This window comes from Ailuropoda melanoleuca, chromosome 14, assembly GCF_002007445.2.
Source record: "Ailuropoda melanoleuca isolate Jingjing chromosome 14, ASM200744v2, whole genome shotgun sequence".
Lineage (NCBI taxonomy): Eukaryota > Metazoa > Chordata > Mammalia > Carnivora > Ursidae > Ailuropoda > Ailuropoda melanoleuca.
This window is the reverse complement of record NC_048231.1, coordinates 57,377,051-57,404,279: the sequence shown is the minus strand read 5'-3', so window position 1 is coordinate 57,404,279 and position 27,229 is coordinate 57,377,051. Positions and strand designations below refer to the sequence as shown.

At 41.9% G+C, this 27,229-nt stretch overlaps 1 protein-coding gene across 5 annotated transcripts in view; it reads left to right on the top strand.

The window, feature by feature from the left end:
- The window catches only part of ADCYAP1 (adenylate cyclase activating polypeptide 1), a 66,536-nt gene extending 44,210 nt beyond the window's left edge, over window positions 1–22,326 (top strand). The window contains exons 4-8 of one of the 5 annotated variants that reach the window (XM_034642878.1): window positions 17,303–17,507; window positions 17,841–17,951; window positions 20,161–20,292; window positions 20,753–20,851; window positions 22,005–22,326. In XM_034642878.1, coding sequence (XP_034498769.1) covers window positions 17,842–17,951; window positions 20,161–20,292; window positions 20,753–20,851; window positions 22,005–22,194 — 531 coding nt within the window. In that variant the 5' untranslated portion in view covers window positions 17,303–17,507; window position 17,841 and the 3' untranslated portion in view covers window positions 22,195–22,326. The other 4 variants (XM_034642876.1, XM_034642877.1, XM_034642880.1 and 1 more) reach the window with 4 other exon arrangements.
- Window positions 22,327–27,229: the final 4,903 nt, after the last annotated feature.

Here is a 27,229-nt window from a genome sequence, read left to right as displayed (position 1 = left end):
TATATATTATATATATAATTGTTTCTGTTTTCCTTGACTGATACAGATCTGGTACCCAGAGTAGTTTTAGAGGAACAGAATCTTAAGGATGAGTTTTCTGAGTTGGTTTTGGGTTTTCTGGAATTAGTTCTGTAATATGATTGGATTTAAAGGCATGAATGACTATTTCCTGTGGCAAAGAGCCTACTGATAGTCCATGGCATGATGCAGCAATAAAGATATTTGAACTATTACCACCAGATACTTTTAATCAAATAGTTACAAGAAGTAAGACTCTGGGTGACCATATACTCGAAACCTTTGAATGTTGTCAAACTAACAAGTGTAATGAGATTGGCTGGTTACTCCTAATTGCACTGGAGAAAGTGGGGAAAGAAAAAGATGAATTTGGGGTCTCAAGTTCCCAGCTCCAACTCTGCATAAATGACCTGAAAATTTCGGTGTCAGCCCTGCAACTAATGAATCACTGAAGTCTACCTCTGAAGTTAATAATACACTGTATGTTAATTGATTTTAAATAAATAAATTAAAAAAATAAAACAAGCTGCTGCTGAATTCTGCATTCAGGCTGTAGAGGAGGAAACTTTCTTCTTCTTCCTTTGTAGGTTTTTTGGCTCGTCTAATAATTCAGGTGCCATAAAACAGATTAACTGAAAAACAAGTTTAATTTCATATGAACAGGAGCTCATAGAAATATAAGACTAAAAGAAGTGACCAAAGCAAATAGTTTTCACACCTTTTAGACAAAGAAACAATACATTTTTGAAGCATCGACAAGACAAAGAAGTTTGAGCTTGGGTTAGTAAATTAGTGAAGAAGTGACAAGGCCTTATATAGCCTTCTCAGCCCTAAAGTCCCTACCTCTGGTGATAAGGATGCTTCTCTTTCTCCAGATTTGTACCAGGAGGTACCTCCCATGTGGGAGAGTCCTCCCCCATTTTCAGGGGGACAAAAGAGGTCAGTGTGTCTTTCTTGCACCAACCATTTTTAAAAAAAATAAGTTTAATTCAAAATAGTATGCCAAAGTGGTATATCTTGGGGGAACCTACACTGAGCCCCATCAAGGGGGTTGAATAGGACCCCTATCAAGGCCTTGAATAGGACTGAGAAACTGCAATCAGTTTTCAGCAGCTGTAACATGACTGTCTGTGGGTCTCAGGTTCCTGGGGCCAGTTACCGGTGACTCTAGAGATGAAAAAATTCTGGCGTTCAACAGTGGTGGCCTTGGTCTTCCTGTGTTCATTGTGTTTATGTAACTGAAAAGAGTTAAGTTTTAGGAAACAATTTTTTTTTACCCTGTTGGTCCTTCAGATTCAACTACTGCCAACAAATAATTAGCTTTGGTTTTATGGGTAATCCATATTCATGGCCGTGTGGTGTATATTTAACAATTATATACATGCTTCAAGGAATTTTGTGACTTTAAAAATTCAATAATTTTATTAGTTCTTGTTAATTTATTCATCTATAAATTATTACTTTATAACCCAACATAGTATTGCTTTACCTAATTTTGAACAGGATATGAATACACCTAACAGAAACAAAACAGATTATTGGGATGTCACTTGTAAAGTGCACAAATCTTAAGTTCACAGCTTGATAATTTTTACTGAAGTATAGATTCATGTAACCGTCACCCAGATTAAGGGATAGCACATTTCCAGAAGGCTCCCTCCTGCCCCCACCTGGTCAACATCTTCCTCTAAAAGTAACCACTGCATCTCTGTCATGACAGGGTGACAACAGGCACAATTTTTGTGACCTTTAAGGTATATAGATTTCTCTGCATCTGGCCACTTGCATGTTTTTATGTCAGAGTGATGTGGCTTTCAGAAAAGCCATTGAAAACAAAGAAGTAGCAGTCATAAAAATTTTCTTTATGTGCTCATGCTCTACAAGACCTTGGGGCAAATCTAAAAGGAATCAAGTTGTAAGGATGATGACATCTAATTTTTGCCTCTTTTATACATTCTAATTTAATTGTTCATCTACAGGACAGAATCTGCTATGTGCTATAAGAGCAATGTAACTGAGGAGTGTGTGTGTATGTATGTGTGTGTGTGTATTGTATGACATTTGTAACAGACGTATCTGTTTTATTGTCTCTGTTGTGGGGCAGGAAGAAAGAATAGTCTAGGTAAAATCTGTCTTAGAAGAGTGTAAATTTTGTAGGACAAATAGTCTTCATAAACATACTGATATTTTTTACGCACAATACTATTTAATTAGAATAATGGAAGCTTGAAAGTGCAAAAATCATTCTTGAACAGTAACAGATAACTTTAACATTTTAAAAGAACATTCTAACACTTCAAAACTGCTTTGGTTCAGACCACTGGGGACACTCCCTTTGGTTGGCTGTGGTGAATATGACCCGAATAAAAATCCCATGGATTAAAGTTTTCAGTCTCAGGGTGCTGTGGACTAAACCCCTGTAACTACTTCACATCCATTCGGACATGCCCATTTTCTAGAACTTCAAGACCACCAGCGAAAAACAACTCTTTATTCCAATGACTTTAGAGTGGAGGTTACACATATTATGACTTAAAATAAAATGGAGTTTAAACTCTCCTTACAGACATGTCTACACTTTGCCAGGTGTCACTGATTTAAAACCAATGCAATAGACCAATGGTTCTCAACATTTTCTTTCCACTTTTTAATTTTTAATTAATTTTTTTGTTAGAACAGGTAAGCACAGCAATTTTTAAAAACAATTTGCAAAGTTGCTATGCCTCACATTCATGCCTACACAGCAGTTAATCTTGTGAGTGGCAATGCCTTACCTGCAAAGCCCATCTTCTTTAACTGAGATATTTACTGGAGATTTCAAACAAATCATATTTGTGGCTGTTGTGTGCATCTGTAGATACTTTCTGACAGACAGCAGCAGTGGAGAAGTAGAGAGGATCTGATTTCAGGGGCTGTCTTAGTTCAGGCTGCTCTATAACAGAACACTGTAAACTGTGTAGCTTAAACAGCAGACGTTTATTTCTCACAATTCTGAAGACTGGGGAGTCCAAGATCAAAGCACTGGCAGATTCAGTGTCTGATGAGGGTTTTCTTCTTGGCGGGTTTGCAGAAGGCTCCCTTCTTGCTGTGTCCTCACATGGCAGAGTGAGAGATCATCTCCCTTGTGTCTCTTCTTTGAAGGGCACTAATTCCATTCATGAAGGCTCCACTTTCATGACCTAATTACCTCCTAAAAGTTTCACCTCCAAATACCATCACACTGGGAATTTGGGTTTCAACATATGAATTTTGGGGGGACACATTCTGCCCATGCTAGGAACTCAATAGACAACTTACAAAAATGCATTTTGATTCATTATTTTGATTGTAATCTTCTTGATGGCAGAGAGTGTACATGTCTTAGGTTCTCTAGCCCATTCTATACATGACATTAATTGACAAATACTTGGTGATTTTTAAAAATTATTAAGTAGGCTCCATGCCCAGTGTGGAGCCCAACAAGGGGCTTGAAGTCACAACCCTGAGATCAAGACCTGAGCTGAGATCAAGAGTCAGATGCTTAACGGACTGAATCATCCAGGTGCCCAGATTGGTGATGTTTTTATTTTCATTTGGCTTCAGTAGATATGGTAGAATTCTACTGACTATGACTGTGTATACGGTACTAAACTATGGCCCTCAAACTCCTGTTGCTTTATGTGCAGCTATGTGTAGTGCTACATTTTTAGAATTTTATATAATTCTGAGTTCCTTTAGCTCAAGAGTTGGGATATTTGCATCACGTTTTAGGAGGGCTTGTTTCTAAATATAAAAGTTTGCTCAATATTAGGCTACCGTAAAAGAGAACAGGTAAAAATCTTTCCCACTCTAAAATACGTGTTTATCCCTATAGTAGGGGCATCTGGAGAGGGAATATGAATGGTTCTGCCTTCAGAGTGAAGCTGAGTATAGAGGAGTGCCTTTCACTAAATTGAGAATCTATGTGTTTCACGGTTCTCTGGTGCTCTGTTTGAAAGGTCCAGTGGCCTCCTTCTTTTGTCCTCTGCCTATTACTCTGAGTCACGCAGTTTTCCTAAAGAGATTTTACTTATTTAGTAAAACACTTACCTTCTTGGTGCGGTTTTACTTCCTAGGTGTCTGTTGTGCTGACCTTTAGGGAGAGACCATCACACCCTGTTGCCCTAGTGTGTGTAAACCACACAGACAGCTCTACACAGATTACCCTATCCGCATACCATGGATTAAGGTGGCACAGTAACTTGTTATTTTAACACACTAAGAAGGATCATAAGCCAATTATAAAGCATTAGATGGAGTTAACAATTGCCTTAATCTCTTAGGCCCTGTAGCCACTTCTGTTCAGCATGTTTCTTATCGTTGTCATTTTACCTGGTTCTGTTGTATTTATGTACTCCCTTTCTTCTCAAAGTACTTCCCAATATACTTTAATATATTAATTCTGCGCAGTAATCCTGTGAGGGAGACCAGAATTTCATCCCAATTTAAGGATGGACAATGATTGCAAAATAGAAGTTGAAGGTGAGGGTATATGCATAAAAGAGGCAGAGGTTTTGCCTGCATACGCTGGCAGGACCAGATCCTCCATTCTTTGTGATTAGCTTTGTAGCAGTTCAGTAAAGGGCTCTTCCATATTTTCCAGTGTCCTCTGGGAATTACTGCATTTTATTTATTTATTTTTTTTGGAAAAGGGAATTATACCTCCTGTATTAGTTTCCTAGGGCTGCGGTCACAAAAGACCATAAACTAGGTAGCTCAGAACAACAGAAATTTATTGTCTTACAGTTCCAGAAGTTAGAAGTCCAAGTGAAGGTGTTGGAAGGCCACCTTCCTGCTGAAACCTTTGGCAGAAGGAGCCTTCCTTGCCTCTTCCAGCTTCTGGTAATCCTAGACATTCCTTGGCTTGTGATGGTATCATTCCAATCTTCACATGACATTCTCCTTATGTCTCTTCACATAATCTTCTTTTTGTGCAAATGTGTGTCCGTATCCAAATCTCTCCATATTATAAGGACATCAATTCTGTTAAATTAGAGACCACTGTAATGACCCCGTCTAAACTTGACAACATCTGCAAACACCCTATTTTCAAATAAGATTACATTCTGGGGTACTGGGAGGTTAGGATTTCTCCAGGTATTTTTTGAGGACATAATTCAATCCATAACACCACCTCTTGAAAATTCTGACTAATGTTGCCTCAAACATGGCACCTGACTAATCCTGCTTGCTAGATGTTGTTCAGCCCTGGTAATAACCAGTCCTGAAACCAGGCATGGAAAGGGTATATTTTATAAAAAGGGGTGAGGTCAGAAGACGATTAATGTCTGAGCCTCCTTGGTCTCACAAATATGATGATAGACTTGGATCATAAAGGAGCCAAATTCTGAGTAACACTAGATGATCCACCTCTGAATAAGGATAAACTATACTTCCAAGGTACAGTTCACCCTCAATAAGCACAAATTTGATTTAAAACATTCAATTAGGGGTGCCTGGGTGGCTCAGTCGTTAAGCGTCTGCCTTTGGCTCAGAGCATGATCCCGGCATTCTGGGATCGAGCCCCACATCAGGCTCCTCTACTGGGAGCCTGCTTCTTCCTCTCCCACTCCCCCTGCCTGTGTTCCCTCTCTCATTGGCTGTCTCTCTCTCTGTCAAATAAATAAATAAAATCTTTAAAAAAAATAAAACATTCAATTAATCTCATCAGTAATGACTTAACATGAAAAAATTTGATAGGCACACAGGAGATGGCCACTGTGGGTGGCTGCATTGCTTGGCTCTCCCCTCTGCTGTGTTTCTTCTCCCACTTGCCTTGGCTCCACTTACTTTCTTAATGTGTTGCTATACTTCCTTCTGTCCTGATTTGCCTTTAACTTTCTAGTGGAGGTCAAAGATCAGACCTCCATGATGAGAAGAATCAAATGGATGCTTAGCTCAGTATAAGACAAAAGAAATTTTAACAAAGAGGAAGTACACACGTATTGGAAATGTAATAAAGAAAAAAGCCAAGCATTACATTTAAAAATAAATGTTATATATTCATTTTAAAAACTTTTAAGAAAACAATGGAAAGCACAAAAAGAAAATAAAAAGAATCCATTATTCCCTTCGTAATTCTAACCCTGGTGATGAACATTGTTAATGCTTTGGTATATGTCATTCCAGATGCACAAGTATAAGTGTTTTTTGCAAAATTGGTATTGTATTGTACAGTGGATTTATAATCTGCTCTCTCTCTCTTTTTAACAAGATATTGTGAGTATCTTTTAATGCCATTAAAGATTTTTCTACAGCATCATTCCATTTCATCATTTACAACAGAAATGATGTTCCGTTGTAGGGATGTACTAAAGGAAATTTTTTTTAATGTTGTTTTTATTACATTATGTTAGTCACCATACAGTACATCCCTGGTTTCTGATGCAAGGTTTGATGATTCATTAGTTGCGTATAATCAGTCCTCTATTATGGGACATTTTATGGTTGTTTTAAAACGTTCCTTATCATAGTCAATGGTGCTTTAAATAGGGTTGCAGTTAATCTTTGGATAGATCCATGCTTATTTTCTCAGAATAAATTCATAGAAGTAAAATCAGTGGGTCAAATTTATGCATAATTGACAAACTACTCTCTGGAAAAGTTGGATCAATTTATACTCCTGCCAGCAGTGCTTGAGAGCACATATTTCCTGGGACATTTGATAATACAGCATAGTAGAATATAAAAAAATCATTCCAATTTGGTAAATTAAAAATGACATTTTAATTTGTATTTGTAGGACCATTTGTGCCATGTAGAATAGGTTGAAGGAATAAACATAAAGTACATAAATGTAAGGAAATAAACACTATCATGTAATTTTCAATGGGAAGTATAAGATACTGGGATAACTATCCATTTGCAAAAGAAAAATTTTGTGCAAATTTGTTGGCCATTTATATTTCTAACTTTGCAAAATTGCCTTTTTTTTTGAGGGGTAGCCCATTATATACTTTCAAGTTGGGAGGGGGTTAGGGATAGCATCAGTCTCTAAGGAATTTGAAGGCAGATTTCCACACCCTTGAGGGGGGTTGCTATTGTTGGGAAAATGTCATTTATTACCATCTAAGAAAACCTTAGTCATGAGACCCTTCAGATGTATATCGTTGGGCCATATGCTTGGGGGGTTTAGAGATAAAGGAAGTTTCCAAAGGAATTTTTATATGTTAAAGTAGCCTTACAGGATCCTGGGGGAATGGGTGTCTGGATAGGATTGTCTTTTGCCCTTAGCAAAGTATTAATATCGAGGCAACTGAGTCCCTAGAGGAATGTCGCTCTGCTGTGGGCTGAGTGGTAGTAATGGGCTGTAGATAGCACATGGGCTGTCAGTGGGCTGTAGGTAGTAAGGAAAATTTTTTTTTTATTACGACATGTTAGTCACCATACAGTACATCATTAGTTTTTGATGTAGTGTTCCATGATTCATTGTTTGTGTATAACACCCAGGGCTCCATGCAATGTGCCCTCCTTAATACTGCTCACCGGGCCAGCCTATCCCCCCTGCCCCCAAACCCTCAGTTTGTTTCCTGGAGTCCATAGTTTCTCGCGGTTCATTTCCTCCTCTGTTTCCCACCTTGATTTTTCCCTTCCTTCTCCTAACGATCTCCCTACTATTCTTTATGTTCCACAAATGAGTGAAACCATATGATAATTGTCTTTCTTTGCTTGACTTATTTCACTTAGCATAATCTCCTCCAGTCCCATCCATGTTGATGCAAATGTTGGGTTATCATTCTTTCTGATGGGTGAGTAGTATTCCATTGTATATATGGACCACATCTTCTTTATCCACTCGTCTGTTGAAGGGCATCTCGGCTCCTTCCACGGTTTGGCTATTGTAGGCATTGCTGCAATGAACATTGGGGTGCATATGGCCCTTCTTTTCACTACATCTGTATTTTTTGGGTAAATACCCAGTAGTGCAATTACTGGGTCATAGGGTAGCTCTATTTTTAACTTTTTGAGGAACCTCCACACTGTTTTCCAAAGTGGCTGTACCAAATTGCATTCCCACCAACAGTTTAAGAGGATTCTCCTTTCTCCACATCCTCTCCAACATTTGTTTCTTGCCTTGTCAATTGCAAAATTGTCTCTTTATATCCTTTACCAACTTTGCATGTAGGTGTGATTGTCTTTTCTTTATGGATTTGTAAGTTCTTTATATAGATATATTTTTTTATGTTCAAATAAAACTTTATTATGGATAGTGAAATCTATTTTCATATAATTTTCACATGTCACAAAAATATTCTTCCATTAATTTTTTCCCCTCAATCATTTAAAAATATAAAAACTATTCTTAGTGCACAGGCCATACAAAAACAGGCAGTAGGTTTGATTTGGCACAGGGACTCTAGTTTGCTCATCCATGAATTATTAGAGGGGATAAAGAAACCAGAAATAATAATCATGTATAAAAATAAATGACTATACATATTTCCTTTCCTTCTCTTAATTTCTTTTCAAAAGATATATGACTAAAGTAAAAATTATGACATTGTTTTGGTGGTTTAAAATGTGCCCACAAATTCTTTGATACTCCTATCTTCAAAAGACATATGCTGTACTTAATGACTCACTTTTTTTCATATATATACATATATATATATATATATATATATATTTGATGTAAGTGTAACTTTATTGTTTTTTTTACAGTGTTATATTAGTTTCAGGGGTATAAACTCAACACCCCAAAACCAAATAATCCAATTAAAAAATGGGCAGAAGACATGAACAGACATTTCTCCAAAGAAGACATCCAGATGGCCAACAGACACATGAAAAGATGCTCATCATCATTACCATCAGGGAAATGCAAATCCAAACCACAGTGAGATATCCCCCCAGATCTGTGAGAATGGCTAAAATCAACAACCAAAGGAAAAACAGGTGTTGGCAAGGATGCGGAGAAAAAGGAACAGTCCTTGTGCACTGTCGGTAGGAATGCAAATTGGAGCAGCCACTGTGGAAAACAATATGGAGGTTCCTTAAAAAGTTAAAAATAGAACTACCCCCATGATCCAGCAATTGCACTACTGGGTATTTACCCAAAGAATACAAAAACACGAATTCAAAGGGATACATGCACCCCTATGTTTATAGCAACATTATTTACAATAGCCAAGCTATAGAAGCAGCCCAAGTGTCTATCAACAGCTGAATGCATAAAGAAGTGGTATATATATATACAACGGAATGTTATTCAGCCATAAAAAGGAATTAAATCCTATCATTTGCAATGATGGGGATGGAGCTAGAGAGTATTGTGCTAAGCGAAATAGATCAGAGAAAAACAGATACCATATGACTTCACTCATATGTGGAATTTAAGAAACAAAACAAAGGGAAAAAAAGAGGGAGGCAAACCAAGAAACAGACTCTTTAACTACGGAGAACAAACTGATGGTTACCAGAAGGTGGGGGTGGGGGGTGAGGGATGGATTAAATAGGGATTAAGGAGTACACTTGTCAGGATGAGCACTGGGTGATGTAAGTTCTTTATATTTTTGAAAAATTGAATTCCTTATTTTTCATAAACCATGGCAATATTTTCCCCATTTTCATGTGCCATTTGATTTTTTGTGTAATTTTTCTTTTAATACAGAGAAATTTAAACAATATTTTAGTCAATTTCTCAATCTCTTCCTTTTTGGTTTCTTTCAAATTATCAGTCTTTCCTTTCCAATTCTAAAATATTTATATATTTTTCTAGTATTTTTGTGATTTATATTTAAAAATTAAGTCCATATCAATATGTTTGATATTGTTGTAGGATAAGAAATAGGAATCTAATTGTTCTTTTTCTTGCAAGTGGATAGTCAGTTGTCCTAGTATTCTTTCTACTGGGAATTACATAATAGTCTTTATTTCTTTATATTTATATACTTGATATTCATTCCTTTGACCTAGTATTTCACCAGCACCACACTGTTTTAATTGCTGCAACTTTATCACATTTTTAATACCTGTGGCACAACCTTATTCATTACTTATTTCTTTAAAATGTTCTTAAGGGGGGCCTGGGTGGCACAGCGGTTAAGCGTCTGCCTTCGGCTCAGGGCGTGATCTCGGCGTTACGGGATCAAGCCCCACATCAGGCTCCTCCGCTATGAGCCTGATTCTTCCTCTCCCACTCCCCCTGCTTGTGTTCCCTCTCTCGCTGGCTGTCTCTATCTCTGTCAAATAAATAAATAAAATCTTTAAAAAAAATAAAATGTTCTTAAAAATGATACAAATAACCTCTTCCTTTATTCGAAAATTTCAAGAAAATTCAAGAGAAATTGTTCAAACTACTGCCTTAAAACTCATATATTGTTGAATAATCATATGCTTTTATGAAAGCTGATGCTTCTTTTCCCTTTAATAATAACAGTAATTATACAGTAATAACAGGGAGGGCAAATGGTAGTAGAAAGCACAGTAATGTTGGAAACAGCTAGCCCTGGGCTGGAAAGCTGACTCTGTCCATTGTTCGCTGTGTGCCTTGGCAAGTTAATTCACTTTTAAGGGTCTTAGTTTATCCATAATAGTACCTTGTCTACTTCCCAGGGCAATAAAAGGATTAAACGGGACATTGTTTGCCAACACAGAGCTTATCACTGCTATCAGAGGAGGATCTATTGTTTGTAAAACATTTTTATATATATCATCTCATTTGACTCACAAAACACTTGACTCACTGGCAATCCTAAAGTTTCTGTGGTATTGAATTACATGATGATTTAATAAGATATGATGATGATGTTACAGCTACAAAATGGTGATCTTATAAGTAATACTTTTTTTTTTTTAACTTAAACACATCACTGAAACTTTTGCAACATTCTTAGGTATGAAATCATTTTTAAATAATGATTTAGGATGGCAATATTTTTTACCTTTCCAACAATTTGATATGTATAAATAAGGATACATGCACTATTAATGCACATATTTTTAGAAGCATATCTATTTTTTTTTTTAAAGATTTTATTTATTTATTCGACAGAAATAGAGACAGCCAGCGAGAGAGGGAACACAAGCAGGGGGAGTGGGAGAGGAAGAGGCAGGCTCATAGCAGAGGAGCCTGATGTGGGGCTCGATCCCATAACACCGGGATCACGCCCTGAGCCGAAGGCAGAAGCTTAACCGCTGTGCCACCCAGGCGCCCCAGCATATCTATTTTGTAAAGCAAAGTTGGTAGTCTAACTTCACCAGTTTGTATTGTGTTAAAAGCATTTGATTCCTATTATATGAGACATAGTTTTTAATTTGAAAATTAATAAGAAATCCATTTTCTTCTTAGTTGAGTCAAGTCAGAGATTAAAGGTCATATTAAATGAGTAGTTTGTATTATAACAACTCTAGAGAAAATAAATGTGTAAACCAGCATAATATCTAAGGTCATTAAGACTGTCTGGAGTCATTGAGAATTGAATTTGAATCGCTGCATTACAGAGATTCAAGTTGTGTGATTTTGGGTATGTTACCTAACCACTTGACCCACGGCTTCTCATCTGTAAAGTGGAATAATAATAGCATCCAGAAAAAAGATTGTTTGAAGGTAAAGGAAATAACTCTAGTCAAGTATTTAGCACAGTATGTGTTCACTAGATAGTTATTATTGCTGTTATTAACTGATGAGTTGCAAAATCATGCAGCCCCATTGGAAGGAAGAATTTAAAAGTACATGAAGCAGTAATAATTGAAGCTTTAAAATAGTAAACTCATGGCAAATATAATCATATTCCAAGCAGATGATAACTTAAAACAAAATCATGCCTGTGTATATTTGTGTGGAGAGAAAGATTAGTTACTTTGCAGAATTATGATCATTACCACAAAGTGCTAGTAATAAGGATAATGAAAAGCAAATCTCCAAAATTATTACAAAGAAATCTATATTTGCATATAGATAAGGCTGAGTCTAAACCAAGAGGACAGAGGTTTGATGCTAGGAACTCATAGAACATTATCCTTTTTTGATTTACACATAAAAACCTTGTTTTATTTTGCATACAGATCTTCCTTCCAACATTTTCAGAAGGTGTCACAAAAACTCATTTAAGATATTAGGTTTCCTGGATCCTCTCCAAGCTTTTCTTCCTGCAATTAAGCCTTATATGATCAGAGGATTTAGACTGAAGTAGAGAGAAGATTTCCTTGTTTTTGTTTTTTGAGAAGACATGTTCTGGAAGTCTCAGGAAAATATGGCAAATGCTGCACAGTGAAGTCTGGGGTATATATTTTTGGTACCCAGTAAACAAACTTTCAGAGAATAAGGTCTTAGAAGAGCCATATATGTGAGATAGTTGAAATCATCCAAACCTGAAGCAAAGATTAGATCCCAGTTTTTGCTTCTTGAGTGTCTGCTTTGTCTTAAAACAATCAACAAAATTTCTTGGCCCTGTGAACATGCAATTCTGTTCTTGAATTAGAGAGAGATGCTTTTGCTCATGTGGCTTGGAAAGGCTTCCTGGTTGTTTTCAGAGTGTGTGAAGCACTAAATTTTGAAGGTCAGAGAAGTCGTGACACATTATTGGTAAGCTCATCAGCTTCTTACTTCATAGTGTGTTCAGAGGGGCATGATGCAGGCAGTCCAGTAAGTGATGGTCATGATGTTCTGCTGCAGAAAGTTTGGGTTTCCCTACAGGTGTAATCGGCATGAAGTGAGTCACATTTTCTGGAAGAGGCAGAAAAGTTTAGAGTGAAATTGAATACAGTTTGTAATTTACTTTTGTCACTGATATGAGGGAATGATGTTTTGCATCAAGCTTGTTCACAGAAAAAGCTTACTATAGGCTGGTTCTTATGCTAAGTAGTGTCTAGAAATGAGTAGAATGAGAATATAAGACTTTTCCAATCTGATTTACTATTATTTATACTAGGAATTTATGAAGATGCTGTGTGCAAACTTGTCCTTTCATACGGTTAAAAAAAATCAGTGAGGGTAGGGGATGGGGATGGTAGAGGTACAGGGCAATGGGGGAGGGCAACATAGCCATAAAAGGAAAAGTGAATACACGGAAATTACATATAGGATGTGTAGCTATGCCAGAAGGAAAGTGGTGGAAATATCCTTACCCAAGGGAACTGAGTCTTGTCTATGCCAGGTATTTACTTCAGCAAAGACAGATATTTCTATTGACCAGAAAAAACAATTCGGGCAACTCTTAGTTTGACTTGTAGCTAGGATTCACCATTTCAGACCAAAAGTTTTGTTTTCATATCTTAAGGACAAACAGGACAAAAGCAGTTAATACATTAGGAGATTGAAATTCGGGACCTTTGATTCTTTTCAGCAAATATTTTCAAATAGCCTGTGCTGGGTAGGTGGAGGCATAGCCCCAGAGTGATGCCTTCTGTCCCTCCTGTTCTCAGAGGACGTAGGAGAAACCTCTACCACTGGGAAGATTCCCGCGGTTGCACTAGGTTTTCTAACTAGATGTGATTTCGATCTAGTCTAGTCTGTGCCAGTCTTTGCTTCCACAGCCTGGAAAGAAACTTTGCTGCCTGGGAACTCTACTACCTCTGGTGAACGTTGTGGGGGCAGGGCGGGGTTGTCTGAAAGGGTACTAGAAATTCCTTTGTGTTACCTGTTAATTGGAAGTTCTAACTTTTGGGTCCTTTCTTTATTCCCTTCCTCTTCTCCCCTGTCATTTTCAGTTATATACAGGATATCTGAAAGTTTCTCTCTTGCTCTTAACCTCAGTCGCCTTACGATGTAAAAATATTTTTGGGAGAGAAACAGGGTGAAAGCAGGATAAAATTGGAAGGTTTTCCCCTTTGTCGTGCCCTGCCCTGCCCCGGCTCTCCTCTCACTCTCCCTCCTCTTTCCCCTTCTCGAAGAAAGGGTGCTTTAGTTGAGGGTCCTTCCGACACTCCGCGCAGGCCCCAGGCCTCGCTTTAAGCCAGATCGATGCCTGCATTTGCCATGAACTAGTCGGTACCAGCCGCGGGTTCGTTCCTAAGTGGCCTCGGCCGGGACACCTCGTCAGTGTTTGTCGGGGTGGCTCCGAGCCTTTCCAGCTCCGCATTTCTAGCTGATGCACCCCTCTTCTTCGCCGCTCCCCAGACACAGAGGCCCCTCTCCACCCCGAAAGCAGCTTTAACACTCTGAGTTAGAATGTTCCTCGACGTTAACAGCAAATACTCTCAGGGAGGACTTGCGGGTAGTTTTTGGTCTTTGAGCCATCGGATGCCGCGTATTTGCCTCCAATCCAATAGAAAGGAGGAGGAGCCTATGCTCTCGCTCGAGGATTTGGTGAGGTGGGGATGCAACCACAGACTCTCCCAGTTTTGGAGCCCCGTCCTCAGCTTCCAGTTCCTCCCCTCCCGTAGCCTTTTCGGTATCCCCCCGGGCTCAAGGACCCAGAGCCAGAACTTTTGAGAATAGGAAAGCTTCCTTTCTCAAAGGACGCCAAATTCGCCTAATCAGAGACAGCCAGTGGCTCGAAAGATCTGTGGGATCGTCCTGTCCGGGGCTCCATTCCACCAGGCAGATGCGGGTTAGGGCTGGGCGGGTCTTTAGATTGTGCCGAGCAACGGCTGGGTCTTGCAAGCTTGATTTTCTGGAGGTCAGTGACTGAGAATCTCAAAAGGATTTCTTTGCTTCGTCTTTCACTTTCGTGAATGGGTTCAGGCCTCAAGGCAGTCAGTTTTGGAGTGCTGGGCCCCGAGTCCACGCTGAGTTAGGTCTTGAGAGCCTAAGCTGAGCAGAGTGGTAGTGGCACAGCCCTTGTAACCAGGGCACAGTTAAGAGTCTTGCGGGTCATGGAGCCAGTAGTTCCGTCACCCGCCCCCGAAGTTAATGGTGTTTGTGGTTTTCCCTCTGATAGGCCATGAAGTCAACATTCTCCCCACATGGTGGCTCCCTTTACTAAAGTTGAATAGTGACTTGGTACAGGGAGTCTTGGAAATTTTCAAATATTTCTACAGATTGAACTCATTTCAGAATTCGCGTGGGAGGGAAGAGTAAGGATTTTAATCGGGTTCACCTTTGACGCGAAGCAAGGCGGAAGACAGGAAAGTCACAGTGGGTAATAGCTTTGGGCGCTTTAGTAAGAAAGACGTCTCTGCTTGATTATCCGGTTGTTCTGTTCACCGCGGGCTCTCCGTGTGCGAATTTACTCCGGAGGCAGAGATGAACACGAAACACATGCATGTAAACAATCCAACATAAATAGGCGAACATATGCACTGGAGACAAAGAGATATATCCCCACATAGATGTGGTTTATAGCGCTATTGCAGGCAGGCAATCTGGAGCATCCCCAGGAATAAACCAAGAAGAAGCGAGTAGCTTCTGGTCATTCATGGCTAGGAATGAGCAAAACTTTGTCTTCTTGAAGGAAATATTAAATCTTAATAAGAAAGTAGGAAAGGCATTCCGAATGAGAAACATTACAATTTTGTCATAGAAAAAGCATGCAGAACTAATATAGCTTATTTAAATGTTAGCTCCAAATTATAATAGGAAATATTCCCACTAAATTGCCATTTCCTCTAAGTTTTGTTTAAGATCCAAATAATTAAAATGCACACTAATGGTTATTGATGATTCTATTTCCTTTGAGCAATAAAAAGAAATAGACTTGATTTTCTCTTACTGGAGTAGAAATTTAGGAATCTTCTTAAATTGCCCAGGGGCTTGAAAGCCTCCGGGTGGCCGTAGTCTTCTCTTATTGCTTTCCTCTTCCCACGTCATTTTCAGCTAAAAAAAAATTTTTAACGGTTCCCAATGGAGGGATTCCCGTTAGAAACCCTCAGCAAGTGGACTTGTACTGGGAATCCTCGTGCTTTCCCAGTCTGTCTGTATTTCCCCAAACAGAACTCAAGTTGTAAATAAAGAGGAAAAATATATTTCTCACTCCTAAATTCTTAAAATTTCAATTTTTGTGGAAAATACAATTTAACAATTTCAATCGTTGAGATCAGTAAGAGCCACAGAAAGTGTGAAGGTGTTCAAATAGGCCATCTAGAGATCTAAAACCCAGGACTAACAGGAAACAGAATGCTCTTTACTCAAAAGTAGGCAGGGTCTGACTGTTCTCAGCATTAAGGGCATTCATGGACACTGCAAAGGGGGAATGTATCAGAACAGCAGGGAGACTTGGACAATGAATTTCCACATTAATAGTATCAGTGCCAAATCTTCAGATTTAGAGGCTCTGGTGAAAAATTAAACCAATGGCAATTTTCAATGTTGGTAGCATCTGCGACCAGAGTTCAGCACTCAGATCTTGGACAGCTCCACAGGCCGCAAACCGGACGCAGCTTTAACTCTAATCAATCTACTCATAGCCAGACTGTCAACGACAGCCAGACTCATTAGCAATTTACTGAAAATCCTCCAAGACTTCCCTTTAAAAACAAAACGACTTCCACATTTAATTGTCTATCTAAAAGAACATACGCAAGAAATTAGGAGATCTAAATTAAATTTATTAATAGGGGAGCTTGATGGTGCTTAATTCCAGAGACCAGAGCTCTGATTGCTGGGGCTTGATGAAAAGTAAAGAGAAATTGTAGGGACATAATTAAAAACATGACTTTTACCATCCTCGAAATTCTATGAATTCTTTACCCCTCCTTGAGAAATGGGTAAAACTGAAAACCATCAAAATAATTGCACTTCTTAAAAATTGGATTGTATGAGTGAAAGGTGTTTATGAGAAGTCGATGACTCCGGATCTTATCATCCAAGAGGACAGCACAGAATAGTTAATATGTTCCTTGAGGGACTAGGATGCTGACGTCTTTTTCTGATACCGGATCATTACGTGACTGAAAAAAAAAAAGGAAGTCATTCCATGAATAAAAATCGGAGCGCAACAGTGGAACAAAATATTCTGTACTTAAAGGCCATAGGCAGACAGATGTTGACAAGGAAGGCTCTTCTAAAACCACGTTCAGATAGATTTCTGCTAACGGTACATATAAATAGGAGCAGAGGGCCGGTCACCTCTGTAACCACCGGCAGCAGCATCAGCAGAAGCCGCAGCTTCAGCCGCAGCCAGAGGGACCTCAGAGCAAAGAAGACGCTGTCGACTTGCACAACTGCCTGACCGGGCAGTTCCAACAGACACCGGCCGAGCCGCGGCCCTCCCTCTTCCTTCCTCTACTTCTTTGACTTTCCCTCTTTTCCTTAATCACTTACTTCTTTCTCCTGGTGGACTTAGGCCACTTTGTCTCCCACCCCCACTTTAGCTCCTCGCCTCCTCTTTCTTCCTTCTCCATCTCTCTCCTCGCCCCCTTCTCTCGGTGTCACGCTTCCTCCTAGTTCTGTGCGTCTGCAAACTTTTGAACACAATACTGGCCTCAGCAAACAAGTCCTCCAGCTCCTCCTGCTGCTCCTGCTCATTCCTGCGGCTTCTCAGACACTAGCGCCAGACGGTGATGCCTCTTGGGTTGTGACTCCAGCGCAGAAACTTGGAGGAGCCCTTTGCCCGCCGTCCTACTTGGCAACAAACCCTCTCCTAGCAGCGGTAAGAGTTGAATGATAAGGGGAAAAAATATCTTACCAAATCAAACGACTCATTTGACTGCTGATTCTTTCACCAGCATCAGGGTACGAGTTAGCTTTCCTTCGCACCAGGTTTGGCGAGTTATCGGGTACTGGTATATACATATATATATTTTTCTAACTATAGCGAGAGGGAAGTGGCAGGGCGCGCACGGGCTGTTATTAAGCGGTATTCAACAATGGGAGCCGGAGCTTTGCTCTGTCCCTCCCCCAGCTCGGGGAGTTTCTTGGGGTTGGCGGGTGAAAGGCCAGGGGCGTTCTGACAGCTGTGTGCCCTCTTTTCCCTTCTGCGCAGAATGACCATGTGTAGTGGAGCGAGGCTGGCCCTCCTGGTCTACGGGATAATAATGCACAGCAGCGTCTACTGCTCACCTGCCGCCGCAGGACTCCGGTTCCCTGGAATCAGGTAGGTGCTGGCCGCCCGGGCTGAGCTGAGGATTGGCTTCCCCTAACACTTCCTCGGGGTCGTCCTCCTGCAGTTCCGCGGTCCCGGCTATGACCATCTCCCCACCGGCTGCCAGGACGCCGCTATCAGCCTGGGTCGAGTCTCGGGTCCCTGGCCCTGGCCCCGGCTCAGCGCAAGGTCCGGGCAGGCTCCACTGCGTCTCAGCGCCCCTCCCCCAGCCCGCTGCAGCCTAGGGGCCGGGGTAGAGCAACGGAGCATCAGCGGGCTAGAGAAACCTCCCCTCCCCCAGCCCCGCCCGCGGTAGGGGGCAGGGCCGGACCCGGAGCTTGACTTCTTTTCCCCATTCTTAGCTTGAGTTAGGAGAACTTCTCTGGTGCCCGCACCCAGGTTGGAGGATTGAGCGTGAAGCTCCCGTGGACTTTGCTTTGTTATAGCTTGTTCTGGACTATCGGGGCGGGGTCTCCCTCTCTCTCTCCTCTGATCTCCCTTTCACTTCAATTCGAATTCTTCCCCCCTGGAAGAGCTTTCTTTCAAGTGATACGTTTTCCAACTGCAATTTGAGTCTAGACTGTCTTGGGGAGGTGGAGTGTTGGCCGGGTATGGTTGAGGAGAAGCGATTTGAGAGAAAGAAAAACAAGAATGAGTCTGAAAGGAAGGGGGAGAAACGTATGAAACGGATGTAAGGAAGGAGGAGGAGAATGCAGGCAGGCAGGCAGGACCAGGACAACCCTGCCCGCCCGAGGCTGGAGTAACCCTGGCTTTTTTCTTAATCCCTGGTTTCTAATCGGTTGGCACTGCCAGGTTCCTTACGCAGTCCCAAAGTCCCGGGGCGGTCCGCCAGAGAGTGGAAGCTCCCTTTGCAGCGCAGCTTTCGCGCTCCGTGGTGCTCCCGGCTCCCTGCAGCTAGGAGCGCGCCTTCTGCCGGCGAAGCTGCTTCTCGGAGCCGCGCCCAAGAAAGGTCGCCTTTAGGGGCCGCTGACCACTGATCTGGGCGGAGAGATGGGTTCTGACTTCAGTATTAGGATTCCAGCATCTGGGCACGGGGCAGGGATGGAAGTGGCCAGAAAGACCCGGGGACTCTGGGAAGCTGGGCTGTAGAGGAGGCGCGTCGCCGAGGAAGGGCTGGGTGTGGGGCGGACGGAGGGATGTGCTTGCCTTGTCCTTACCTCTCCACGGATGGAGGAAAGGCGAGCAGAATAACGAAGTACGACTCTAAACCCTACTGGAGAGCGCTACTTGCCCTGGCCGCGTTCCGAGTCTCTTCCACGGCCCAAAGCGAGAGGCTCTTGAGTTTTAGCCCACCTCTCCCCGTCCTATATCAAGGATAGAGGCGCTAGGAAAGGGCGACTTCGAGACCGCGGCGCTCCTGTAGGCTCTCGGTCCTCTGTTGACCCCTTCCCTTTCCGCCGCCCCAACATCCCTAACAGATTAGCGCGAACTATTTATTTAGCGGACTTAAAAGCCTTTTTTCACTCCCAGCAATTTTCAAAGTTCCGAGTGCCTGGCACTTTCCTCGGGCGAGGAGCACCATAGTGCGCGGACATGCCACAGAATGAGCCAGGGCCAAACAGGCTAAGTTTAGGGGCATCTATTATTCATGTTCCTGTCAGATCCACTCCCGCCCAAAATAGAAGTCGGAGGTTCTCCGTGACCTACATCTGTGCGGGAAGGGCTCCCCTGGGCTCAGAGGCTGGGTGGGGGTGGCTGGCCGAGTTGGCCGCAGCACACCCCACCCATCCACGCTCCCTCCGGTTCGCTCTGGGCCTCCCCTATCGGGTCTACGCGTTGGCCAGCGTCTTGTCTCTGAGAATCTTTCTCTTCCCCGTCCGTGGCTGCTTATTTGGGGTGGCTCAGGTGCCAGGCCCGTGTGTAGATCCTTTCCGGTGTTCAGGCGTAAGGGGTCGGCAAAGACGTCTCGGCTTCCCAGGGCCCTGCAGGACGACCCTTTATCCTCGAGAGGACGGATCGGAGAGCAACTTGGAGGGATGGGGAATTTCTCTTGGGTGTACTTTCTTTCGCCGTACCTCTACCCCCCTCCCCCGTCCCAGAAGAAGTGGCAATTCTCCGTGGAGGGACCTTTAGAAAGAAGGAAAATCACTGCGGGCCCTTTTCTCTGGGTCCTTGCAGAGCCGGGGAGGGACTTGTACTGACCCTTCCTTCTGCCCCCCCCCCCCCCCCCCCCCCCCCCCCCCCCCGGCTACTCTGGCAGGCCGGAGGACGAGGCGTACGACGAGGACGGAAACCCGCTGCAGGACTTCTACGACTCTGACCCTCCCGGCGTGGGGAGCCCCACCTCCGCGCTGCGCGACGCCTACGCGCTCTACTACCCGTCAGAGAAGAGGTACCACCCACGCCGCCTCCGCTACGGCCCGGGACTGAGGTGGCGGGAGGGGCAGGGTGGTGGCCCACCGAATATGTTGTTTTTTATAAAAGCCCTCAAGCCGCTCTTCTTTCTGGCTGGTACCCGTGAGAGCGACAGAAAGTTAGTAGCGGGCCGGTCTGTGTGGCCACAAGGGTCGCGTGGGACCAAAAGGTCTGTGGCCCAAGGAGTGGCCGGGAGTGCGCGCCCCAGCCAGACTCCATGCCTGCCATCCCTGGAGGGCAGCAGGAACTCCGGTTCCTGGCAGTCAGTCGCGGGAACATCCCAAAAGAGCAATTTGCGAGTTCTGTGCCTGGGGGGAGGAGGGGTTCCCGTCAGCCTCCCGGAGCGCGGAGGCGCGCGCGTGCTCAGCTGGGGGCCTGGGGCGGCCTCTTGGGGACAGAGTCAGTGACCCTGGGCGCTCACTTTGCCTCCCCGTTAGAGATGTCGCCCAAGGGATCCTTAACAAGGCCTACCGCAAAGTACTGGACCAGCTGTCCGCCAGGAAATACCTGCAGACACTCGTGGCCAAGGGCCTGGGGTAAGAGTTTGCGAAAGAGTTAAGCGGCTCAGGACGGCGCGCGCGCTCCGGGGTGGGTGTCCGTGTGAGCGCGCGCGGGGTGGGCGGTGCCGCTTCTGCGTCCGTGCGTGCGCGTGGGCTCGAGGGTGCGTCTGCGCCGCAGGGTCTTCGGGGCCAGCCGGCGATCACACGCGAAGATTTTGATGTGGCACCTTAAGTTTGGCGAGACAGTTCTGAGCGGCAAGAGGCAAGGAGGGGGCAAAGAAACCGGGGAGTTTGATCCGTTTTGAATAATAAAAAAAAAACCAAATAGCCTCCATCCCTCCCCTCTCACCGCCCCCCACCCCGCCCCGAGTCACTGAAAACCTTCGAGCTTCGCGGAACGATTTGCTATAATTTCCTCTAACCATGACTTTTCTTTTTTTTTTTTTAACCATTTCTTTTACTGTAAATTCAAATCGAAGCCAACAAATCTTCAAATTTGGGCAGTTAGAGAAACAGTTCTTGCGCGTGCCAGACAAACCCAGAACACAGGGCTTGCGTGGAGCATCTCTCAGCAGAAGGCAACATTTTAATAAAGCCCATGGGGAAACAGATTACATTTTTCGCAATGAATAATTCATGAGATGAAAAATATTGCCTACAGCCTGTCGACTTATATTATTATCATCACGTTTTTCAACTTAGCGTGTGGAAGGGGAGGAGTGCTCATGTCTGACTAGGAATTGCAGGATCGATGTAAACTCCCAGGCAGCAGCCAACGTAGCCCTTGGGGCTTTTGGGTCATTTTCTCCGTACGTGGAGGGGTGGGTGGGAGGGGTGAGAGGAACAGTTAGGACAATTTAGCGCAAAAGCGCGGAAGGTCAAATCTCAAAGGGCAGCATTTGGAGACAGGTTAGGCGTGAATCGCGCGTGCACTTGGCCCGGACCTCATACCGGTTCCCTTCTGTAAGGATTTAGTGCCAGGAAAGCCTCGGTGGGGAGGGCGGAATAAGGGGTTTCCATCACAGACCTCCCTACAGCTGCTTACTGGCAGAGGAAGGCGGCGCGGTGGGCAATGAGAACCGTGCGTTCCCTGAAGGCTCCCGCGTGGGGTGGGGCGCACCTGCTCCCCACAGCTATTGAATCTATGTCTCCCGCCCCGCCACCCTCTTCCCGACCCCTTTCCTTGCAGTGGGAACCTAGGCGGCGGCGCGGAGGACGACTCGGAGCCTCTCTCCAAGCGCCACTCAGACGGAATCTTCACCGACAGCTACAGTCGCTACCGGAAACAAATGGCTGTCAAGAAATACTTGGCGGCCGTCCTAGGGAAAAGGTATAAACAAAGGGTTAAAAACAAAGGACGCCGAATAGCGTATTTGTAGCGATGAGTTACCAGCTACCTTGTGTATACAATCCTGACACAATGAAAAGTCACTTTCCCAACTGACTGAAGTCATCGCTCATGTGTTCTATCCAAACATGTATTTATGTATGAAGTAAAGCCATTAAATGAATATTTTGATAATAATATTGTTTTTTCTTTTTACAAAGCACTAGAGAATGCACAGATATACTTTGTGGACCAATTATTGATATATATATAACATATATATTAAGAATATATATAGGTATAATAGACAGCAGTTCATACAGAGTGTGCACAAGGATTGAAAATTCGCCTGAGCTGTTTATGTTTTTATATAAAATAAATAGAAAAATAGACAATCATTGTTTTGAATATTACTCCTATTTTTGTAAAATGGAATTAAAAGGATAGTATTTTTATCCACGACAGGCCTGAAGATATTAATACTGACCATTTCCTACTGTACATAATGATGCCCTGCTCCAGGGAGATTTGGAGGTAATGATTTGGGAGAATTGCTGAAGGGCATTCTTTCCTAGTGAGTCTCTGGGGCAGGCTGCTACAGTCCCAGCTGAACTCAACTAGGACTGTCCCCTTTTGTCCCCCTCGCTGGGTGGCAATTCCAATACTTCTGCTTTCTTTGATTCTACTTTTATGTGTACTTGTCTCTCTTCAGACTCTCAGCCCAGAAGGAAATTTTCCTGATAAAAACAACAGCTCAATCCAAATTGTGCTTCTCCCCAGAATTCACACCACTCCCTGGGGGAAGTGTTGGTAGGTCGTACAGAGAAGGGAGACTTGGTAGAAAAATCTCCCTTTTCTGTACTTCCAGGAAACTCAATATTCCAAGGTTGGAACAGAGTGAAGGAAATGTAGGTATATTGGAAGAGGCAGAGCATAAGGCAGTCAGAGGAGGACCCTGAAGAGGGACTGGTTTGGAGCTGCCCCAGGTCTGGGACTCTGAGGGTAAGCCGAGTCCCACCTAGGTCCCCTGCCTGACTGACTTTGGGCGCTGGATATTGGAAATGGATGCAAAGTACAATGTGTTTTTCTCCAGTGCTGTCAATGCTTCTCATCTTGTGAAATGACCAGGATGCTCCCCTTTGAACCTGACTCTGTAGGAGCCACCCTTTTCTTTTGTGATTTTCTGAAGACTCTTTCCCAACCTCTTGCTCTGTTGAAGTACCGTTTACCATTTTTCATTCATTTCTCTTAAACTTGTGAATGCTTCTTACTTTTTTGTTGTTTGATGCAAGCACTTATTGTAAAGTTTAGGAACCCCTATGTAGTTACCATTAAGTAATTATGCACTAAATATGAACCTTTTGTTTCTTGTTAATTGAGTTTGTAGGTAAAATGTATTTTTCTACATTATGGCTTATTGCTTAGTAAAATTTATTTCATAAAACCAACCTTTGTCATATTAGAATGTGTAGTGTTCACATGTTGCTCAGTTTTACTAACTGATAAATCATTTAAACCTCATCTTCATATGTATGAGTACTATCTTATATTTGTGGTCAAGAGTGAGGTAAGCAAGCTCCAACAGACCCTGAGAACCTCCCCTTTGTATCCTTTCTTGGCTATAGAAAGCATGTCTGTCTGTTTCCTATCAATTCCTTGAACATGTGAGGAATCTCTATAAACAAAAGAACCTTCACCCAGCAACCAGATCAAGCTACAACAGGCAAACCAGCCAAACTCCCAAAATTCAGGCACAGATTCTTTTGGGAAAAAAAAAAAGAGAACAAGAAAAGATTAAACATTAGCTTGTAAAGTTTAAAGGACCTTTCCTTTTCCTTTACTGATTTGATTCAGTATGAAGTCATAAATCAAAGAAAACAGAATTGGATTTGCATTCCCAGGTGGGATGGATGCTGCCAGGAGATCACATTGCAAACAGTGAAAGCACAGAGGCATTCGATCTATGCCCTATGCCGGAGTCCTGTGTATGGGATCAATCTTTCTTTAATTCTGCAGTCTCCTCAGGCAATGTGACACGGGATGCAGTTTGCAGCTTTAGTGCCTTTCTTCGCCTTTTAAATCGCCACGAATCACAGATGGCTATTTAGTGGCCCTACAATGCTGCAACACATCGGCTTGCATTTTAGTCTTAATTATTTGTTTCTTGGATAATGGGCAGAGTTTTTTGTATTTGTGTCAGCTGTTAGTGGTGAAATAGGGCTCTAGTTAACCTTTTATTTATGAAGTCTAATTTAGTGTTCCCGTGGCTAGTTGCAAGCATTTACAGTGATCACCCAGTTTAATCTTTTGTATACTTTTTAGAAATGCCAAGAGCCTTACTAACCTGGAGCAGATTTATGATATAGTGATAATTTAGGTAGATGTTAGTCTTGGAGCTCTTATTTTGTGTGCAACTGATTATAAAAACATCTTAACCAAGTATTATTACACACATGATATCTATAACTAGGACTTTGATAACTGTTATATAAAGTGTGTAAAATTTGTATGAATAAATTTTTGTAAACAATGCAACTTCGTCTAATGTTTGGAGAAAAAAGACATTTAGGAAATAACTAAAATCTCTTAAAGGATTATATTTTCTTTAGCAGTCATAAGATCTTTCATGTCTGGAATATATAAGCATCCATGTATTTTCATAAACTGTACTTTAATATCTGCTTGATGTGTTAACTGAATTCAACTAAAAATTTAAAGTAGCTACTCAGATGGAGATACCTAAGAAGATATTAAGTTCATAAATAGGCATGGATGTTGGAACACTTCTAGGATACACCATTTAGATAAATTTCCATCCCTTAGCGTATATATACATTGCTTAGTATTCAGAAAGTTACTATCCACTGGTGGGAGATAGATAGAACCTGGTTATTAGTTATGCTTCTAAAATAGCAATCTAAATGTTCTTTTACAAGTAACTCTTCAGGCTAAATTGGTCTCGATAAAATTCTGCATAAAAATGACCTAAATAATCAGTTTTGAGGTTTTAAAATATGTTTAGAGATCTACAAAAAACTATTTTTGATTAATGTGCTTTGGGTGGAAGGAAAAAGAACGTGAGCAGGCAAAGAGTTAATTAAATATCTTTAAAAATGTATTTTGAAAAGCCAAAATGTGAACAGTCATTTATGGATTCTTTGTTTTATTAATTGATATTAACTAACTTTAAAGCAAAGCCTTCATACGAAATTCCCATGAATTTCTCAGTTGTGTTTATTTTGGAGCCCTTGATGATTTCTGGGCTTAAAAAATGTATTGAAAGTCATTTATAATAAGTCAAATACATTTAATTTAAATTGTCAGAATTTCATCTTAAAAATTAATGCATTCAATTAATAATAACTATGTCACAGTAATATTAAAGAATGAGCAAAGATCAGCAAGGATTCAAAAACTATCTTCAGAACTTGGCTCAGTATTTAAGGTCCAGAATCATGTAGGGAGGAGCTTATGATCTAGAGATCTCATTTGTAGTAAATTACAACAACGAAAAAAATACAGTACAATTCATATTTATATTGAATTTTATTGAATAAGTTTTTACTTCTCCATCTTTAACTGCCTACTCCATTGAGCTGCTGGTGTGGTAAATGGAAGAATGAAGAAAAATTATTTGGTTGGGGGCTAATGGCTTGTCAAGAAAGCAGAGATAAACCCCAGATTGACTGACTTCAAGTGAAGTTCATGTATATAGCACCTTGCTATATTTTCTTATGTGGGATAAATCAAATGATGGTTTTCTCTTGGAAGGCTTGATATATTTAGGTAGCCAAGAAGTGTGCCTTGTTGCTGTTAGGGCTGGGAATACATTGATGCAATACAGGAAATATTTATTGAATACCAGGCACACTGGTTGAGAGAGCTTAACTAATACCTGGGATATTTTCTCAAAAAATATTCTTCTACTACAAGATCACTATTAATAATGTAGGTTGCAGACCTCCACCAGAACAAGTGAATCTGTGTTTTAAGTAAAAACCTTAGATCAATGGGTCCTAAGTTTGAGACCACCTAGATTTAGAGTTTGGTGACATACGTATGCATGTATGTGTGCTGGGACTGGGTGGGTTTGTTTGTTTGTTTGTCTTCATGTTAAATAAGCAAAAAATCATGCTACCTATACACAGGAATAAATATATCAATTTGCTGTATTCTCCCACCATGAATATTAGGTTCTTTGAAAAATTACAGTATTTTCTGTAGGTCATTAAGGCTGTGGTTAGCATTATTTTACTTACATATTCTGGCTGGACATCTCTGTCAAAAGGGCTTCTGGAAGGAAAGTGATCCTGTAAGTGGAGTACAAAAAATCCAATCACATGACTGAGAGATGAATGAAATTACTGAGAGAAACCATGCAGCCAGCTGGCAGTAATTCTGTGGATCCAGAAGTCAACTTCAGATTGCATCATATCCAAATCTGGCTTGAATGTATCCCCACAACTGTTTACAAGAGGATTTCTGTTGGATGTCCCGCTATGACCTCAGACTCAACCCTACTGTTCACATGGTTGCAAGATTGGGAACCAAGATCAAGTCTGAACTCTTCTCTTTCATTGCAACACTTTTTGACGAAGGGAGGTGCCTGGTCCTCTTGCTGCTGCCCACTGGTTTGTAACTGGTCAGCGCAGTGTAGTCATTCTCACTGTCCCCCAACTCAATCCTTCCTCTCTGGAGGGATGGATTCGTATCAGTCTTTGAAATGCTAATGCTCCTTTCCATCTCCCAACCATCCCTCTATGCCCCAATATCTTTTTTCTGTCTACCCCATCTAAATATTCCGTAAGGTCCAACTCAAGTCCTCTTTTTCTAGGGCTCTTCCTCAGCCTCTCAGAGTGACCATAGCTTCATTCCTCCCATGTCCACCCTCACACTGTTCTCCTGTGACCCTTACTGTCTGTAGTACTACTTCTGATCTCTAATTTCACACTGCTCTGCTTTGTTTCTTAACTGTTTTATAAGTTCATAGCTGTCTTCCCAGCTAGATGAATTCCTGGAGTCCATGGCCAGTGCATTGCACTTTAATGCCAACATACTTCTGGAACATAGTAAATGTCTCTTTGAGT